Source organism: Vombatus ursinus, unplaced genomic scaffold (assembly GCF_900497805.2).
Source record: "Vombatus ursinus unplaced genomic scaffold, bare-nosed wombat genome assembly UNPS02011916.1, whole genome shotgun sequence".
NCBI lineage: Eukaryota > Metazoa > Chordata > Mammalia > Diprotodontia > Vombatidae > Vombatus > Vombatus ursinus.
Genome location: NW_020951694.1, coordinates 2,306,960 through 2,321,956, shown reverse-complemented (window position 1 = coordinate 2,321,956; position 14,997 = coordinate 2,306,960). Strand labels below are relative to the sequence as shown.

Below are 14,997 nucleotides of genomic sequence, written 5' to 3'. Positions count from 1 at the left end.
AAAACGAATCATTTTTTAAAAAAAGTAATGGGGGCTTTTTTAAGAAAATTATAACACAATGTAAATGGGATAAAAGCTACATTAAAATAAAAGGAGCAATATAATGAATTTTAAAAGAGAATTCAGCAATATATTATTTATAGGAAATATATTTAACCCAGAAAGACTGAAACTGAAAGGATCTTCTGAAATTTATCATGCCATCACCAAGTTACAAAAATGAGACAAATCAAATTCAAACCAAAACACATTAAAATAAAAAAAAGATGTTAAAGGGTACTATTCAAAACGAAAGTATATAAAAATGAACTATATGGAATAAAGCCAAGCTACCAATAGCTATATGAAAAAAAATGCTTCAAATCACTAATAATGAGAGAAATGTAAACTGAAGCAGCTCTGAGATTCTACCACATACCCACTGAATTGGCAAAGCCAATACAAAAGGAAAATAACAAATGCTAGACAGGCTATAGGAAAACAGGTACATTAATGCACTGTTAGTAAGCTATAAATTATCACAGCCAACTATGTACAGACAAGATATATACAGTATTAAGTGTATGAAGAAAGACCTTGCAGAATACGGGATTTTAGCTGGGACCTAAAGGAAACTAAAGAAACCAGGAGACAAAGATGAGGAGGTATTAGTTCTAATTCTCACTACAACATCACTAATGTAAAAATATGTTTAATAGAAATGTATATGTATAGCCTATTTCAGATTGCTCACCGTCTTGGGGAGGGAAGTGGAGAAGGACAGGGAGAAAAATTTAAAACTCAAAAGCTTATGGAAGCGATTGATAATTCAAAACAAATAAAATTTAAAAATTATTAAAAAAAAAAAAAAAGATGAGGAGAGAGAGAATTGGGCAAGGGGGCCAGTCAGTGAAAATGCATGGAGTAGCTCAGTGTGCTTGCATATGCCTATAATCCCAGCTACCAAGAAGGCTGAGGCTGGTAGATTTCTTAAGCTTAGGAATTCTGCACTGAAGTGGGCTAAGCCAATAGAGTTGTGCACACTAAGTTTGGCACTAATGGTGAGCCTTATGAGCAAGGAGGGGAATTGGCCCAGGTCATAATACAGAGCAAATAAAACTAATCAGAGTAGGATTAGACCTATGAGTAACCAGAGAGGGAAAAGGAAGCATATACTAGATTTATTATGAAAGAAGAGGGACAGTACTTACCAACTGACTGAATATAAAGGGTGAGAGAAAGGAGTTGATGACACCTGGGTTGTGAAACACCTAGGTGACTGGAAGGATAGTGGTACTTTCAACAGTAGTAGGGAAGTTGGGAAGAGGGGAGTGTGACGGAGTTGGGAGGAAGATGAGTTCAGTTTTGACAATGCTTTGTTTAAGATGTTGACAGGACATCCCCTTCAAGGCTGGGGGTTGGGAGGTTAGGGCTGGACAAATCAATCTGAAAATCATCTACATAGAGATGGTAATTGATTCCACAGGAGCTGATTAGACCACCAAGTGAAATGGTATAGGGGGAGAAGAAAAGATGACCCAGGATGGAATCTTAGGGAACACCCACAGTTAGCAGAAGCAAAAATTACAAGGGAATAAAAGGGAAACAAAGGAAAGAACTAGAATCTAAGGAGGTGACTCAGACTGGGGGATGGCTTAACAAGGGTGGTACATCAACATAATGAAATATAATTAGGCCACGTGAAATGACAAAAGAGATGACTTCAGAGAATACTAGGAAGTATGAAATGATACAAAGTGAGGTGAGCTGAACCAGGAGAACAATTTACATGACAGCAAAACTGTAAAGAAAAACAACTTTGAAAGACTTAAGAATTCAGCTAAATGCAATAACCATCCATCTTCAAAAGACCTACAATAAAATATAATAATTACTGTCTGAAAGAGAGTAGATGGACATATGGTACAGGAAGAGAGTGCCATAGAAACCGTATGGATTTGTTTTGCTTGACAATGCTTGTTACAAGGATTTTCTTTTCTTTTTTTGGGGGGGGGTACAGGCTGCTTTTTTCCCCCTCTTGGTTAATCAGGGGATGAAGGGCTAAGGAGGACGTAAGTAATGAAGCCCAAAAAAAGGGTCATTAATTCACAGAAGAGAGCCAAAAAAAGTTCCGAAGAAAGCAAAGACAGGCAAGATAATTTTGAAAATAATATGCAGAAGGCAAGTGATATGAAATGGAGAATTATGGTTTCATAGAGAATCCTGTTGTGTGTACAGAACTCTTGGTGGAAGGATGTTATTTATATTCATAATGAAACAATTTTTTTTAAATGTTAAAAGGTAGTGATTGAATTAAATCCTGAAGGAAACGAGGGGTTTTATGAGATGGAGGTGATGAAGTGAGTATATTCAAGGTTAGAAACAGCTAGTGCAAAGGCACAGAGATTAGAGATGGAGTGTACTGTGTCAGGAACACATGAGACCAGCTTGGCTGCCCTGTAAAGTATAAGATGGGGAGAAATGAATAAAGAGGCTGGAAAGTGAAGCTGGGAACCAGGTTATGAAGAGCTTTAAAAACCAATATTTTATCCTAGGGGCAACAGGGAGGCATTGAAGTGGCATGGCCATTTTGGTATTTTTTTGAAAATCACTTTGGCAACTGTGTGGAGAATGGATTGGAATGGGGGAGGTATCTGAAGCAGGAAAATCAATCAGGAAGTCACTGCAATAGTCTTGGCAAGAGGTGATGGGGGCCTGAACTAAGGTGGTGCCCATGTTGGATAAATAGATGTTATGGAAGCAAAATTTGGCAAATGACTGGATATGTGAGGTGAGTAACAGTAAAGTCAAGGATAACACTCAAGTTATAAACCTAGGAGACTGGAAGAATTGTGGTGTTTTCAACAGAAATAGGAAGGTATGGAAGAGAAGTAGGTTTGGCAGGGAAAGACAGTAAGTTCTATTTGGGGCATACTGATTGTGAAATGTTTTCAGAACATCCAGTCAGAAATGCTCAATAGGCAGTTACTAATATAGGACAAAAGCTCAAGGGGGAGGCTGGGCCTGGATGTGTAGATTTTGGAGTTATCTGCACAGAGACGATAAATAATTAAGACCATGAGGATGAGATCACCAAGAGTGGAGAGAGAGAGAGAGAGAGAGATAAGGATAGAAGACAGAGAAGAGCCTTGGGAAATATCTCCAATTAGAAATGGAATACACAAAGGTAACAATATAATGAAAAAATTGTTTGAAAATATAACTCAGGATTAAGAAATAATAAAGGCCAACAACTTCTAGAACACACAGGCCTCATTCTTAGATATCTTCAATACCTTTCTTCTAGAAAAGATTAAGGAGATGCTAGACATGGTAAGCACTGAATAAAATCACACAGAAATGAAACTGACATAACAGACAGAAATAAATGGTGTCTGTATGATATTGAAGTCATTTCTAAACAATCCATCCATGTATAACCAGACCGTGGACACTTTCAGGCAAAGATCAAAACCAAAATCAAACTAAAATAATATATTTATTGTCACTTAATTGAGACAAATCCAACCTATTTAAATGGCTGTTGATGTTCCAAAATGGGAAATGGATAAAATAACAGACACTAACACAGACATATATTTCCTGAGGAAATTTAACCTTTTAATCAATAGGCATTTATTAAGATATCAACTATGTGCCATGTACTATGTTATGAACTTCATTGTAATACAGATACAATGAATGAAACAATGCCTGCTCACAAGAAACTTAACCCACGTAAATTAATTACCATAATGAGACCACCTAAAAACTACCTCAGTCAACAAACTATTTATTTGTCAAACAAAGGGATATGGAAGTCAAAGGTAATAATGGCCTGAAATTGAGATGTCAAAAATGAGGGTGGCAACACTCTTGAGTGTGGTGGAACCTGAATAAAATATAATTGGGAAATATTTAACAAAATAAAATAAAACAGAACATAGATAATGTTAATATGTCATTTTAAAAGTCAATATGTGGCCTGAAAAGATCCTCATGTACTGTTTAGTAGCACCCCATCCCCCCATTTCTATTTGAGTTTAATACCAATGGTTTAAAACATAAACTCATTTGTAATATTTTACATGCTATTTCTCTGATGCAAACTAACTGAAGGCAGGAACTATTCCATTTTAGCCTTGGTTTCCTCAACACTTAGCACAGCACCAAGCACATACAAGAAACTTAATAAATGTTTGTTGTCTCACTGATTGGAAGATTATGAGCAGTAGTTGCCTCATAAATGCAATGGAAGGGAAATTAAGTTAAAAGAAAATCTAGTTAGAGACATGACAAAGCAAAAATCATTCTGAGGGTATTTAGGAGTGAAAATGGAAGGGCAAAGAGACAAAAATATAAATGTTGTATCTATATCTTTATAAAAAAGTCTTTTCTTCCTTGACAGGGGAGGTACCATATTTGGATTCAAATACTAGTGTCCTGAATGTGCTTCTTAACGAAGTAGAAATATTGAAGAAAACAAAAATGGGAAGTGCAGCTGGACTAGAACAAGTATTTGCAAAAAAGTTACATCTCTGAGTACTAAAAAAAAAGGCAACAGAGAATATTAATAATTACTGACCCTTATATATACTTCCTCAGTCTATTAAAATTTTATAAGAAACATCTACATACACAATGAGAGTATCCTTAGAATCACAGTTGATTTCCAATATGCCTCCTCTTCCTCCCACCTCCCTTTTAACTATTCCCCGCTCCCCCCCCCAAAAAGGACTTCTGGCTAAGATAGCTGGCTGAATAGAATGATGAAAGCTCAGCTCCCACACATCCACTCCAACAAAAATTTAAATATTGCATCAGACCAAATAATGACCAAGAAACACAACTGAGTAAATACAGTGAATGACTTAATCCATCCCACCACCATACAAAACACCAAAAGCCCACAGTGCAATAGTAAAGGGGGTTCCTTAGAAAAGCCAGAATCAATGCAAACAAACAAGAGGAAAGTCTCTCAGCACAACTAGAAATGGGCCAGACACACCAACAGTCTGAAAGGTTCTGTATATTGAAAAAGCAAAAGCACAGAGTTCCTAAAACAAAGTCCCAAAGTGACTGGAAACCCACAGTATGAATGCTGGAAGTCACCTAGAGCCACAGCAACCAGTACAAATGTAGTAGCACTCAGTTTGGGACAACTCAGTCCTGAGTTGTTCCATAGCATTCTGTCCCAAGATGCCACAGAAGGTTCTGAAACCCAGTGTTCTAAATCTCAAAGATCCAGGAGAACCTAAAACCTACTAGCATTCTTATCACAGACACTTCTGAGGGGTGAAGGTCAGCAGGTAGGTCCAGAGTAAGAAAACTGATTAATCATTTGGTGCACATACCTCCCCTTGGCACAATGTCCTACTTCAGGAACCAAGGCTGGAGATACACATAAAAAATGAAGATACCAAAAAATTTTTTTAAAAATTAAAAAATAAAAAAACATGAAGATACCAACCACTAGAATTATAATTATTACAGATCCAGACAATTATTACAAATCCAAAGATAATAAAAAATCTAAACTAGAAGAGAGATAGTCCACAAGAAGTATCAAGCATAAATTCAAAGGAAAACATGGATTTTCCATAAGGACTACATGAATACCTGAGAAGAATTTTTGTAATGAAATAAAAGACCTGGAAGAAAGAACTAGAAGGCAAAAAAAAAAAAGTTTAAAGTGTTAAAATGTACCAAAGCAGTGTGCTCCCTGGAAATTAGGTAAACCAAATAAATATAAATCAATGATTACATGCGACAAGAAACGCTGGAAAGCAAAAGACAAAGACAGGCAAAAGCAAAGACAGGCAAAAGCAAAGACAAAATGATCAAATATAACAGTATATGCAACATTGTATACCTACAGTCCCTCACCTCTTTGAGAAAAGGGATCTGTTACATCATCTGTTCTACAAAAATAATAAGTCTACTGGAGTCACATTACAATTTACAAACACCTAAAATAATGAAATGCACCTAATACAATGAAAATGGTCAACATCAAAAGGAGGTCTAGAAATCTTTTTAAATTAATATTCATTAACCGTTGCAGGGTGGGAAAGGGGGAAAATCAAGTGAAAGAAAATATCAATTAAAAAGAAACACAATTCAATCTAGTTTTGTTTTTAAGGGGAAATACATACCTTTCTATTTTGGGGAGAGGTTTTGGTATATGAAAATGTGAGTGTCAATTATATTTTTTTTTATGTATTAAAAATGGGTCAAAAGTTATAAAACTATGCTTTTCTATGTCCCCTTCTATCTTTTTTTATTGTTTCTCCTTTCTTTTACATCACTCATTGTCCCCTAAACGGCCCTTCCTACCGAAATAAGCTCAGTTAGTGTAGTAGGAGAAAACTACATTAACCTCTGTCTGTAAATGCACTGTCTCATTTTAACCGTCTGGTTCAACACCCCTCTACCAAGTGCTGGGAGGCATGCTTGAACTAGTCTTCTGAAGTCATGACTGGTCCTTAAGTTCTTTAGTCTTTCAAAGCTATTTTCCTTTACATTATTGTAGTCATCATGTAAATTATTCTCTTAGCACTGCTCATTTCACTCTAGCTCATACAATTTCTCTGAATCTCTTATGTTCAACATTTTTTACTATGCTATATTATCCCATTACATTCACAGTATGTTTAGCTGAACCTTGGAGGTGCCCACTTTGATTATACAACTAGCAGTTCTCTGCTACAACAAAAAGTACTACTATATAGGGATCCTTTCCCTCTTTTTTTTTTTTAATCTCTTCGAGGTACATTCCTGCCAATGAGTCAAAAGGCATCCATACTTTAGTAACCTCTGAAACATAGCTCCAATTGCTTTAAAGAATGGCTGGCTTAATTCACAGCTCCACCAACAATGCTTTTTAGTGTACCTGTCTTACAGACCTCACAACAATTGTCCTTTTATTTGTGCCAATACAATGGGGTAGCGCCACAAAACAATTTCAATTTACATTTTTCATTATTAGTGAGTTAAAGCATTTTCTCATATGATAATAGCTTGGATTTCTTCCACTGAGAACTGCCTTTATCTTACTTTGGAATGGCTTATTCTTATAGATACACAGTAATTCCCTATGTAACTTGAATACCAGACTTTTATCAGAAGAATTTGCTGCAACAATTTTTCCCCCAGGTTGACAAGTTCCCTTCTAATTTTAACTACTGGTTTCTCTTGTGCAGAAGTTTTTCAATTTTATATAATCAAACTTGTCCATTTTATGTTTTATGATCATCTCTATTCCTTGTTTGGTCAAAAACCCTCCCTTTCCCCTATCCACATTTGTGAAAGATATCACCTCCTTCCCTGCTCCTCTAGTTTATATATGATCTTTACATAGATGACATATCTATCCATTTGGAGCTTAATGTGGTAAAAAACATGAGATGTTTGCCTAAATTCAACTTCTGAGAGTCTATTTTCCAGTTGTTTTTGTCTAATAGAGAGTCCTTGGGCTTATGAAACCCTATGCTACTTTATTTGATTGTTTCTGAGTTTAGTTTATTAATCTGTTTTAGTGATTAACTTCTCCATTTTTTAAGCAGTACTAAATAATTTTTGTGACAACTGCTATAATCATCATACTAGCCCACACCCCCAAATACCTATTCCCTCTTTAGAGTACATATTACAAAATAATATTAGGACAATACTTTAGTCTTGGTCCCTGGTCTAATCTGAATGAGGAAACGTATCAGTCTTTCACGAACTATCAATTTTGGAACGATGAAGACCTTTCTCTATCTTTTTTTAAAATAACTTCAATTTTACTAAGAGTTTACCAAGCTCCCAGCTGACTGGCTAGGAATTATATTAAGCAGCCTGCTCTTCAGCAACATAATCCTTAAGTAGGTCCCATGAACACTTTCTTCTCCTTTATGATCTACAAGCAGCCATGGTCAAATCTGCAGGTGGTATTGATAAACTTCAAGTCAATCTTTAGGGTATGATGTTTCAGCTGTATTGGCAGATTTTAATAAAGTAAGAAACAACATTTTGGTCCCTAAAACACAACATGAAAAAGTCACCAGTCATCTCACCACAGTGATAAACTCTCTTAACAGACAGATCATAATCAAGAGCTGTATTTTTCTGGATCACCCTTAATATGGTACCACTTAGCCAGTCTTCTGGATCTTTTTGAAGATCTTAGTGTAGTGGTGGTAGCCCTTCGGAGCAGCCTAGGCCACAGACGGGCAGGATATCAATCTCCAATATAGGCCACTTTGCACAAGCATCGATGTGCATTACGGGGGAGCTTTCAGTGTGTCAAAGGGCTAGAGATGCCTTTGCAACCCTTGTCCTTTGTTATCTTTTTTTTTCAATGCTTCAATCTGTATTCAGACACCATCAGTTCTTTCTCTGAGGATGGATAACATTTTTCATCATAAGTCCTTCAGAGTTGTTTTCGATTATTGTATTGCTGAGAATAGCTAAGTCATTCACAGCTAATCATCTTACTGTTACTTTGCACACAGTACATTTCAGTTTGCATCAGCTCATGTAAGTCATTCCAGGTTTTTCTGAGATCATCACTTCTTACAGCAAAATAGTATTCTACCATAATCACACACCACAATTTTTTCAACCATTCCTCAATTGATGGACATCCTCTCAATTTCCAATTCTTTGCCACCAGAAAAGAGCTATACATATTTTTGTACATATAGGTCCTTTTCCTTTTTGTTTTTTATCTCTTCGGGGATGCAGACCTAGTAGTGATATTGCTAGGTCACAGTATGCATGGTTTCATAGCTCTATGGGCATAGTTTCAAATTGCTCTACAGAATGGTTGAATCAGTTCACAACTCTCCAAACAGTGCATTAATGTATCATTTTCCCCACATCCCCTCCAACACTGGTCATTTTCCTTTTCTGTCCTATTAGTAATCTAATAGGTATGAGGTAGTACCTCAGAATTGTTTTAATTTGCATTTCTCCAATCAACAATGAGTTAGAAGATTTTTTCATATGGCTACAGATAGATTTGATTACTTCATCTGAAAACTTCATATCTTTTGACCATTTATCAAATGGGGAATGGCTCTTATTTTTATATATTTGATTCAGTTCTCTACATGTTTGAGAAATGAGGCCTTTATCAGACAAACTTGCTTCAAAGTTTTTTTCAATTATTGTTAACTATTTCCTTCTACCCTACTCCCCCCCATTTATTTTATTCTCTCTCTCCTTTCACCCTGTCCCTACTCAAAAGTGTTTTGCTTCTAACTACCCTCTCCCCCAATCTGCCCTCCTTTTTATCACCTCCCCCTCTTCTCTTATCCCATTCCTCTCCTACTTTCTTGTAGGGTAATCTAGAGTTCTATAATCCATTATTGAGTGTGTATGTTATTCCCTCTTTGAGCCAATTTGGATAAGAACAAGATTCATTCACTCCCTCTCACCAACCCCCCCCTTTCCCTTCACTGTAAAAGCTTTTTCTTATCTCTTTTATGTGAGATAATTCACCCCATTCTACCTCTCCCTTTCCCTTTCTCCCAGTACATTCCTATCTCTCACCCCTTAGCTGTTGTTTTTTTTTTAAATATCATCCCTTTATATTCAACTCACACTTATGCCTTATATTCCTTCTACCTGCCCTATAATGAGAAAGATCTCATGAGTCACAAATATCATTTTCCCATGTAGGAATGTAAACAGTTTAACCTTATTAAGTCCCTTATAAAATTTCCCTTTCCTGTTTACCTTTGTATGCTTCTTTCGAGTCTTATATTTGAAAGTTAAATTTTCTATTCAGCTCTGGTCTTGTCATCAAAATTCGTGAAAGACCTCTACATCACTGAATATCAATTTTGCCCCCACATTGATTACACTCAGTTTTGCTGGGCGGTGATTCTTGGTTTTAATTCTAGCTCCTTTGACCTCTGGAATATCATATTCCAAGCCCTCCAATCCCTTAATGTAGAAGCTGCTGAATCTTGTGTTATCCTGATTGTGTTTCCACAATACTTGAATTGTTTCTTTCTAGCTGCTTTCAATATTTTTTCCTTGACCCGAGAACTCTGGAATTTGGCTATATATTCCTAAGAGTTTTCATTCTGGGATCTCTTTCAGGAGGTTATAGGTGGATTCCTTTGACTTCTATTTCACCCTCTGGTTCTAGAATATCAAGGCAATTTTCCTTGATAATTTCTTGAAAGATAATGTATAGGCTCTTTTTTTTTCTTTTTTCTTTTTTTTTTTTATCATGGCTTTCAGGAGGTCCAATAATTCTTAAATTATATCTCCTGGATCTATTTTCTAGGTTAGTTGTTTTTCCAACGAGATATTCCACATTGTCTTCTATTTTTGCATTCTTTTGGCTTTGTTTTATTGCTTCTTGATTTCTCATAAAGTCACTAGCTTCCATTTGTTCAATTCTAATTTTTAAGAAATTATTTTCTTCAGTGAGCTTTTGTACCTCCCTTTTCTATTTGGCCAATTCTACTTTTTAAGGCATTCTTTTCCTCATTGACTTTTTGGGCCTCCTTTACCATTTTGCCTAGTCTGTTTTTTACAGTGTTATTTTCTTCACTATTTTTTTGGGTCTCCTTCACCAAGCTGTTGACTCTTTTTTCACGATTTTCTTGTATCACTCTCATTTCTCTTCCCACTTTTTCCTCTATCTCTTTTACCTGATTTTCAAAATCCATTTTGAGCTCTTTCATGGCCTGAGACTAATTCATATTTTTCTTAGAAGCTTTAGCTGTAGGAGCTTCATTATCTTCTTCTGAGTGTGTTTTGATCTTCCATGTCACCACAGTAACTTTCTATGGGCAGATTTTTTTTCTCGTTTGCTCATTTTTCCAGCCTATTTCTCAACTTTTAACTCTTTGTTAAAGTAGGGATCTGCTTCCAAGGTGGAGGGTGCACTGTCCCAAGCTTCAGGGGTTTTGTGTAGCTGTTTTCAGAGATATTTCTAGGAACCTGTAAGTTTTCAGTTCTTCTAAGGAGGTATGATCTAAGAAGAAGTGTGTTTACTACTCTCCTGGCCTGTGCTCTGGTCTGTGAGTGACCACAAGTACTCTTTTCTGCCCTGAAGCGTGACAAGGGTCCCTGCCCCATTGCAGCCACAAGCTCTGGTGTGCTAATGCTCCTCCTCACCCTGGAACTGCCACCCAGATCCAAGAATGGGCAAAGCAACAGAGTTCTGCCTCAGTGCTAGCAAAGTGACCCCTGTCATCTCCTTCTGACCAGTTGTTCAACCCCCTTAGCATCTGTGGGCTGAGAGCTCCAGAAGCAACTGCTGCTGCTGCTGCTGATTCAGTGACTCCAAAGGCCTGCTCCAGATCTTTGCTGGGGCCCAGTCTGCGCTGGTGCAGCCTGCACTGGACAGTGCTCCACTCCTACCCAAGTGCAACAAATCTTTCCTGCTAACCTTCTAAGTTGTCTTTGGCTGGAAATTATTTCACCCCGTCCTTTTGTGGGTCCTGCTGCTCCAGAAATTGTTTTATGGTATTATTTAAAGGTATTTGGAGGGGTCTGGGGGAGAGCTCAGTTGAGTTGCTGCCTTTTCTCCACCATCCCCTTTGTTTTCCTAATGACAACAATCACTGCCTCCTGCCCACATACAGTAGAAATAGGCATTTGCTGCTCCAGCTTCTCCTGAGCCCAGTCCAGTTTTTCAGAAACACCACCACTTTTCACCTGGATCTCCAGCAGATGAGGTTTCTTCTGCCTTGAGGGAACAAATACAATTGGGTATAGGCAATGACCCAAATAATCTAGCAGTGTTTTTTCATACTGCTCAAGTCTCTGACCAACTGTTTCTTACCATCATCCTGCCATTTCTTACAGTTCTTGATAAAGGCCTTTTTGGATTTGTACCAGTTCTCGTATTCTCATCAATGATGTGCTCAACAAATACAGTACTGAATATATGGAGGCCACAGGGATTCGTACGTTGTCCATGACGCCTACAATGACCATGACAGGAGGGGTGTAGGTTTCTATGGTATCCATTTCAACAATTTCTCTCTTGCTCACCTTGGAGCCAGTCCTGTCCAATTTCTAAACAATGTAAGTCATGTAGCACACGACCCTGTCATACACAACCCCTTCCAAGGCTGTGAGGTGGATGGGCTTAGTAAGGTTATCTCTTCACTTTTCTCTTGTGTCTGCTTTTTTACTCATGAGGCAGGAAGCAGAGAACTTCTTGTGAGACATGCTGCTGCTACCACTACAAATGGTAGTGAGTTTTGGTTTTATTGCATCATTCTTACTAAAAACCTATCCATTCTCTAAAGTAAGAGGACAAATCATTCCAGGAAGGATTCCTCCCCAAAACTGATTAGGGCATTATCCAACTCAAAGAAAGAAGTCTTTGATTAATTTAATTAATAGAAGTATTTATTTTACTTAACAGACGTATTTATAAATTTATTTTAGAAAGAAGAAAGAAAAACTCTTTTTAGAAGGTTAAAGAAGAATTGCATAGTTTTGGGAAGATGATTCTCCAGGGTACATCAAAAGTTGTTTTATTTTTTCTAAACTGAAACTGTTTCCTAATCTTCATACTCCAGTTTAATTTCATTTAGTCTTCGGTTTTGAAACCTATAGATTTTACAAAGTAAAAGCCTTGGTTTGGAGAGATTTTCCAAAAGATGTTGGATCTCTCTCTCCCTTTGGATTTCTAAATGTCTCTCTCTTTTTCTATTTCTTTGATCTTGGGGGGAATTTCTGCAGTTTATTGTATCTTTTTCCTGTGTATCTCTTTTAAGCATTTCTTTTTTTTACTACTGCTTTATCATATGATTTCCACCCTGCTTTTTTTGATTCATCTGAAGCAATATGACTCCAGCCCATAATTTAAGCTCCAAATATTTTTGAAGTTTATTTCCTGTAAACACATTATTGTTGATTCTGCTACCCTCCTATTTTATGTGAGTTCATTCAATTCACATTCACAGTTATGATCATCATTTTTCCCTCCCTCATATCTTATATTTTTTCCTCTCTTTGCTTCTTGTACTTTCACAAAGAAGGTGAAGAGAGAAAAGGAACAGATTCAATACTAGCAAAATACACCTAAAGTACGGTGAGGGTGTATGGTGTGTTCAGGGAGGACTAATAACTCTGGTGTAAGGGCTGCCAAGCCCTTTTCAGGTCTGCTTTCCACCTTTGGTGTCTACCTAACTCACCCAACTCTCACCTGTAGCTCTAAGAAGCAGTAGCATGCACAGCAGCCACACCCTGGTAAACCTTTTCTGCAGAGGCACTAAACCAGGTTGAGGGTAACAGAGGGGTCTCAAACCCTTTGTTAAGTCATGGGGGTGTCTACCCCAACCATGTGAAGACTTCCCCCAGTGGAATGGGCAGATGAGAACAATTTGTTCCAACAGGCCATGAAGGCAGCGGAAGCAGGTGCTGTAGAGTGCTTAGAGGTTGGTTAGACATCAAAGACACCAAGGTCATCCACCGAATCCTGAACCATCATCAGTCGTCTTGACTTTTGTCTTGTCACTGGACTTTGATGACTCTGGAAGACAGAGTGAGGCCTACGAAGTCAAGCAACTCTGCCTCACTTAAATCCGATTTATGTGCAAAGCAAAAGATATTACCTATACCATTTTATCATTTTTACCTATCTCAAAATCTTGTGGCAAGAGGCAAGTGATGAAGTAGCAGGTGCAGATACAATGGGAGCTGTAGTCACAACCCTGCACACAGACAGCCCCAGCCAAAGAGTCATCTTCTCATTGGACTGAAGCAGCAGTGAGATTTGGCAGCCCCCTGGGTGTCTGAGCAGCCTTTTTGAAGGACCATGCTGCTCACCTCCTGCTGTGAGGAAGGGACTAAAAAGGGGCCCTAAAAATTGTCTGCTTCACCCAACCCTGGCCTGCTTACCACAGCAGGCAGGGATCCCACCCTGCGGTCAAAACACACACACACACACACACACACACACACACACACACACACACACAAAATGTACAAAAATTTTTGCAAAGATGATTCCACTCACCATTGATACGTGGAATGTGCACGCGCTTACGGACAACACGAAATCCAGTAGACCTGAAAGACGAACAGCTTTTGTTGCAAGAGAACTCAGCAGGTATCACATCCAAATAGCAGCCATGAGTGAAACAAGGCTGGCAAATGAAGGCCAGCTTACTCAAGGCAGAGCTGGATACATGTTTTTCTGGAGTGGCCACACTGAAAGGGAGTGCCATAAAGCTGGCATAACTTTTGCAATCAAAAATAATCTAGTCGATAAGCTTGTATGTCTACCAAAAGGAGTGAACAACAGGCTCATGATGAGATTGCCACTTAAGGAAAGTGCCATGCCACCATCACCAGTGTATATGTTCCTACCATGATGAACCCTGATAAGCTCAAAGAAAAATTTTGGGAAGACCTGGAAACCCTCATCATCAATGTGCTGGAAAAAGGACAACCTTATAATTCTGGGTGACTTTAATGCAAGAGCAGACACAGACTACCAGACATGGCAGGGAGTCCTTGGGAGAAATGCAGATTGAAACAGCAACAATAACAGTCACTTAACACTTGAGACTTGTGCATCTCATAACCTTCTCATCAACAACACTGTCTTCTGTTTACCTAAACACAATAAAACTTTGTGGATGCACCCTGGCAGCAAACATTGGCATTTAACAGACTATGTGACTGTAAGGAGAAGAGACCCACAGGATGCAAGAGTGACAAAGGAGACGTGGTGCAAAGTGTTGGACTGATCACAGACTTATCCTCTCCAAGCTAAATATTCAAATTCAACAAAAGCAGGGGCAACAAAAGCAAGATGACTGCCAGAAAACAATGTCAACAGATTAGAGTGCTTCTCCAAGCAGGAACAGTTCATTACTAACTTGGAGGTAAAGCTGAGCCAACACACAGTTGGCAACAGTGGATCAGAAAAGGAATGGGCAAGGGGGCAGCTAGGTGGTGCAGTGGATACAGCACTGGCCCTGAAGTCAGGAGGACCAGAGTTCAAATCCGGACTCAGACCAAACACTTGACACTTACTAGCTGTGT

The 14,997-nt window shown here is 38.1% G+C and overlaps 1 protein-coding gene and 1 pseudogene across 4 annotated transcripts in view; both read right to left on the bottom strand.

The window, feature by feature from the left end:
• The window catches only part of NDEL1 (nudE neurodevelopment protein 1 like 1), an 88,389-nt gene that overhangs the window by 57,623 nt on the left and 15,769 nt on the right, over positions 1-14,997 (bottom strand). For 3 of the 4 annotated variants that reach the window (XM_027857075.1, XM_027857077.1, XM_027857076.1), the window contains exon 2: positions 13,964-14,016. The exons of the other annotated variant lie outside the window; for it this stretch is intronic. In XM_027857075.1, coding sequence (XP_027712876.1) covers positions 13,964-13,966 — 3 coding nt within the window. In that variant the 5' untranslated portion in view covers positions 13,967-14,016. The remainder of the gene's footprint in view (positions 1-13,963; positions 14,017-14,997) is intronic. 4 annotated transcript variants of the gene reach the window in all.
• LOC114039368 lies at positions 8,046-12,027 on the bottom strand (annotated as a pseudogene).